The 6,000-nt window shown below is 43.8% G+C and overlaps 1 protein-coding gene across 4 annotated transcripts in view; it reads left to right on the forward strand.

Moving 5' to 3' along the window:
• Nucleotides 1–5,659, forward strand: part of SYK (spleen associated tyrosine kinase) — an 81,638-nt gene extending 75,979 nt beyond the window's left edge. For all 4 annotated transcript variants that reach the window (XM_036238897.1, XM_016160492.2, XM_016160491.2 and 1 more), the window contains one exon: nucleotides 2,915–5,659. In XM_036238897.1, the coding sequence (XP_036094790.1) occupies nucleotides 2,915–2,987 (73 nt within the window). In that variant the 3' untranslated portion in view covers nucleotides 2,988–5,659. The remainder of the gene's footprint in view (nucleotides 1–2,914) is intronic.
• Nucleotides 5,660–6,000: the final 341 nt, after the last annotated feature.

Consider the following 6,000-nt stretch of genomic DNA (forward strand, 5'->3'; position numbering starts at 1 on the left):
GCCTTCAGTTGAGGGGGGGTGAGGGTGGCAGGCAATGAATGATAGGCCATAAAATAAGTGTTTCTATGGTGTGTTCTCAAGAAGGAGATAAGTCCAACAGCAGTTTAGAGCCAGAGGACAGAGGGGCCAGGAAAGTGCTGCACGTATGTGTGAGGACCTCCCATGTTCAAATGGTTTCTCGCAGAAGAAAATGAAGTAGTTGCCTGGGGCGCAGACGCATAGGGGAGCTTCCAGAATCTGGTGGATTCAATGAAGCAAATACAAATGACCCTTATACAGTCTCCAGGTTTTCCTCCACTGTAAACAGTCAGCCACCTTTGCCAAGGTAATAGACAGATTTTTAGGTAGGTAGGTAGGTAGGTAGATAGGTCGGTAGATAGGTAGATAGATAAATAGATAGATGGATGGATGATAGAACGATGGATGGACAGATAGATTGAGTGATAGATGATAGATGGATGAATAGATAGAAAATGGATGGAAGGCAGGTAGGCTGGGAGGGAGGAAGAAAAAAAGGAAGGAAAGAGGAAGGAAATATGGATGGATAAATGATGGATAGATGGATGGATGGGAGATAGATAGATGATGATGATGATGATGATGATGATGATGATGATGATGATGATAGATAATAGGTAAATAGGCAGATGATCAATCAATCAGTCAATACATGGAAGCCAGGCAGGCTAGGAAGAAGGTAGAAAAGAAGGGAGGGAAGTAAGGAGGAAAGACAGATGGATAAATGTTGGATGGATGGATGGATAGGTAGGTATGTAGAATAGATAGATGATAAATAAAAATTTAGACAGACAGACATATACATATATACTTTTAAATGTTTATTTGACACACTGCCCTCCATGTACTAAGAACTGTGAATAAGCACTGGTTGATACATCTCTCATTGTAGTTACAATACTGGGCTGGGTGTTACTAGACAAACTTGAAACGAATCAACCCTTACAGAAACACATGACGACATATTGTGGTTGGTGCTATGGAGCAAACCATTGGGAGCTCTGAATGAGAATGAAGAATTATGGAGAATCATACTTGTTAGGGGGTCCATATTGCTATCTTTAGGAAGGGGCATTCCACCTGAGAATTACAGGATGAGAAGTTTAGATGCAAGAAATGAGAAGAGAAGATGGGGTGCTGCTGGGCATGAGAAGCAGAGTGGAAGAGCACTCCAGGCCTGAGTGGGTAGGGTTGGCCAGGAGAGGGGCAGACAGAAAGCTAGCACATGCACAGGACACTCAGTCATGCTCCCCCGCCCAAGCTCAGGGTCATCCTGGATTCTTAGAGGCAGCCTCACCCACAGTGTAAAGGGTAGGAAACCTAACCAGCTGTCTTCCCTGGGGTCCAATCTGTATCCTGTTTCTCTAAATTAGTTTTCTTTGTGCTTGGCTGCTGGGTATATGAAGCACTCAGAGAAAAATTCAAAGGTGCTCCTTTGGCATTTAAACCCAACAGTTGGAGTAGAAGGCTCTGTTTTACAAAGATGATGAGGTTGTGTTCTCTTTGGCTACAGAAGTTTAGAAGCAGGATGGAAGCTGTCCCTCTGTATGGGCACAGGTGTCTACGTGTGTTCCTGAACCCCAGGGCTTGGCCATCACATCCTAGAACATAAGTTGGTAGCCAGAGACTTGGACCCCCACCACAGCTGGGTCTTCAGCCATGACTACAGACGGCTGATATTTTCAAGCAGTGTTTGCACTTGAAAGCTATAGGTGCAACCATTATGGCAGGTACTCAGATAACATCATTTGGTTCAATGTCATTTCATTATAACATTAATGAGCTGCCATAGAAACTCGTGTATATATCAGTTAGCCTTGGTCAAGTTGGTTTCGTTACATGTGGTTTCGCTTCAAGTCACAGAACCTTTTTACAACATTGAGGACTTCTGTATTTGGTGCCATTTGACAAAACACCCCATTTTGGTTCTGTAGAAACCACTCTGCCCTTATAATAGTGAGTGATTCTTGGGTTTCGTGCATGCTTCTTGGGCGTTCTGGGTGAAGACTGAACCATATAAAATTATAGTTGTAGGTCAAAAGGTAAATATAAGCAGTTCACAATTAAACCTCAAGTTCTATTTCACTTATTGGTCAAATTTACTCACTTGCAATATAGCCAAAAATCTTGAAAAAAATAAGAAAAATAACTTCCAAGTGAGGATAGAGTCTTAGATTTTTAAGAAATACTTGATTTCAACGTGTCCCATTCAGTGTGACCATGTTAGAAAGAGCAGAGACATCTCTAAAACTTTGCTTAGAGATGGCAAATTGTTAAACCTTTTATCTGTACTTTACTTATGTCATTACATCACCTGACAAGTGACAGAAAAGGAAAGACTTGCTGTGTTAAGATTTATAATAAACCATGCCTGCATGTTTGCTTCTGCTAACAAATTTGGAGTTTTAACAGAACCCATATCAACAGCACATTTTCAGAAATCCAAGGCCATCTGAATGGAGTGTGGGAAGGAAGGTTTAAATTGTGTCTATTTTTTTTCTTAACGAAGTTCTGAGTCACACTTTAAAGGTATGTCAGCAGCATGCTGACCAACTATGTTTTTCAGAAACATGTGTTTTACTAGATCACAAAGAGACAGTCTGGGTTAAAAGATCCTGACTTCGAGTGCAAAATTTCTACTTTAAGGCGGACATGAGTCATTTAATGGTCTTACTGAATGCAGATTGGGTTCTGCAGGTCTAGGGTGGCCTGACACTATATTCCCCACAAGGTCTGTTCACCCTGTGCAGGAGAGAAGGGATGCTTTGTGAGCCACAGGGTCTGAAGGAAGCCACCAAGGGTCACAGCCATTCTCAGTAGGCCTGTGAAGGTCCAGCTGGATCATACTTTTTCACCAGTGCGATGACAAACGATAATGCATCTCTTCCCTTTTCAGTGTGGAGAACAGGCCCGGGTTTGCAGCGGTGGAACTGCGGCTGCGCAATTACTATTACGACGTGGTCAACTAAGGCTCCTGCACCCATCCCTGGCTGTCTCCAAGCAGATAGGCCATCTCAAGCCAGCATGTTCTGACACTTTGATTTTGAGTCTCCACCTCCCTCTGCCTTTTGAGAGAGCCAACCTCAGGTGGATGTGCCATGACCGTGTTTCCCCAACACCTGTCCCAGAACAAACCCTCAACAAAGCAAACCCATCTCAGAGGAGCCATGGGAAGAAGATGAACACCAGGGTCAGAGGGCTTGTGGATGCCTTTGTGTTTTTTGTCTGCATGGTTTTCATGGCAGGTTATTTTCAGGGTCTTTTTCCAGATTTCCTTGCTGTCTTTACAGTTCTCTGGGCCTTGGGCTGTATTTGAATCCCTAGCAGCCTGGAGACACCACTATGTGGTATTGAGCACTTACTTGTGTTGCATTGTCAGCATCCAGAGGGCACAGTGACACTTGTGATGCCTGCACTGGGGGCCAGGAAGGGAGATAAGAGAGGAATCTGTCTCTTACAGGCCAAAAGACTAAGCCCTGCCCCAGAAAAAAAAAGCTTTCCCAATAATAAAAGTGTTTTGAGGCTTAAAAAAAAATTAAATCAAGCTCAATCAGTGCAGTTTCCAAAGTGTAGCCAGTTAAAGGGGGAAAAAAAGTCTGGATATTGCTTTTGTTCTATGTGTTCTGAGAAAGAAAACTGGTGTCTGCATGAAGTGTGGGGCCTGTTGGAAGGAATTGACTTGGCTGCTGACCCCCTGAAAGCCTCTCTCCCAAAGAGTCTAGGAAGACTGAACTTGGATGGACACTAGTAAATAAAGATCTTTGTGGAGAACGAGTAGGGGAGAAAATGTCCATCATTTTGAATGTGATTAAGGATAGACAGCAGGACACTGTGGATTGTCATCTACTTAGTGTGGTCCATGCTTCCTCTCCCTTGAAGAGAGGGTGCAGACAGGATTCTTTCCTTTTTTTGTACTTATAGTTGTGGCCAAAGGCATCTAAAGATGAGTTTCTAAAGTATTAATTCATAATAAAGTCACAGACCTTTATCCCCGCAACTAGTGGCTTTGGGTTCAAGGTACAAAACCCAAGAATTCTTTTATAGTCCTCTAGTTTTAGTTAATTCTTGAATAATATTTGATCTTACACAAATCATTAGCCCATTGATATCAGTTTGTGGTAGCACTTGAAAATTAGAGATAATTAGCCATCATTCTTAGATCAGTCAAGAAACATAAACTCAGACCATCTCATCTTCAGTTACACCTGAGGCATTTTAAAGTGTGTATCCAGCCCGATGCGGGCAAACAGGCCCTACTCTTCACAGAGCCTGCGTGGAGAAAAGCAGCAGCTGGCACCCTTGCTTAGACAGAAGAAGACATGAGTCACTTGTAAAACTTTTGTTAAGAATTTTTTAGAAGCCATCCATGCCTGGTAGTTTAATCATTTTGTTAGGGGATCCCTGGGTGCTGATCAGATAGTCAAAACAGTGGCAGTTCACATGATTTAGAGTCTCCAAAATTAAAAAAGATTAAAGACAAAATCTCTATGGTCAGGCCACTTGTAGAGTTAGAATCATAAAAGGAAGGGTTTGACACAGCGGTGATGGCATCTTAGAAAGAGGCCATGCTGCTAGCTCCCGGTGTCTTCCTTCTTCTACCTCCAGAGTATGTCTTTAGAAAAGGCCACATGCTCACAGCACTCAGATGGCACGTGTGCAATAACTGTGTAGAGCTCTTTGTCCTCTTTCTGGGGAGAGTTCCCACACTCTCTGGCAGCTCCCCACCCCTCCCAAGAGTCTAAGGATGAAGAACAACTGGAATTTGACTGGACAGAAACCCAGCCCTCAAGTGGCAGATACTCCTGTCCTCCACGTCTCCTGTGCCTCTCCTAGTGGTGCGGGGAGTTCCTGTCTGTAGAATTCCCACTGTGGCCATGTGCACAAGTCCTATCTAGTGAAAATTGTGTCCTGTGGTAGGTTCTTTCTTCTGTAGTCATAGAGGGAGGCACAGAGGGAAAGCCAACTTCATTGAAGTTGGATTTATAATGTGAATGAGCTAAATTGGGAAGGTAAGCACTTTGTACAAGGTATCCAGCCTGTTCTAGATTTTCACACACATGTTGCCCTTCTCATGATTCTAGCCATGTCTTTACATGGATCTGGGCTCACTCCATGTGCCTTCACCTTCTGGTCCTTGTTGTGGAAACAAAAGGGCACCATGGACACATAGACGGCCCTAGCCAGGCCAGCACCAATCGACTGCTGAGGCCGTAAACACCTTGACCCTGAGCAGGCCCGAAGCTTTGTGTAACAAACATGTAATCCATTCTGTGGTTAAAATAATCACATGTGTTTTCACTTGTGCATGCCCTTTCCCCATCTTGCTGTCACCAGCCTTGCTTTGATTTGTCAAGTGGTGACCTCACATTTATACCAGCCCAAGGACTGCAGCTCCACCTGGATTTTCACATGCAGGGCCAACTGCCATATTTTTAGACCCCACAGCCTCCCAAGAACACCCTTGACTGATTAACCAATATCCTCCATCCATTTCAGAAGAGCTACCTTTTGTCACTAGACTTTCTATTAACTGTGATTTTAAATAAAAATGTAAAATTAGCTTTTTGATAATTTTCATGGACATCGTCAGAATATGACAGGTCACACGGTCAAATAAACAGTGTTAAGCAACATTGTCAAATGCATGGGGGTTTTTTTGTTTGTTTTTAAACGTTAAGTTCCCGAGCTATGTCCTAAAAAGATAAATGTACGCAGGCCCCTCAGATCAGGTCTGTGAGCTTCTACCATCCACAGAAGAGAAAGGTCAGTCCAGGAGGGCCCAGCCTAGCATGATCCTCTGTTCAGGGTCAGGAGATCTGCCCAGCAAGAGCCTCACAGCACATGCACACCATACCTTAATGGAGAGTGGGCTGACGGGACCCGGAAATGCCAGAATGGCCAAAGCAGGGTTGTGAGCTTTCCCTTTCTCTGCAAAGATAGTGTACAGAGCTCTGGGGGGAGTCTGGGGAGAAATTGCAGAGC

The sequence above is a fragment of the Rousettus aegyptiacus genome, unplaced genomic scaffold (assembly GCF_014176215.1).
Source record: "Rousettus aegyptiacus isolate mRouAeg1 unplaced genomic scaffold, mRouAeg1.p scaffold_m13_p_3, whole genome shotgun sequence".
NCBI lineage: Eukaryota > Metazoa > Chordata > Mammalia > Chiroptera > Pteropodidae > Rousettus > Rousettus aegyptiacus.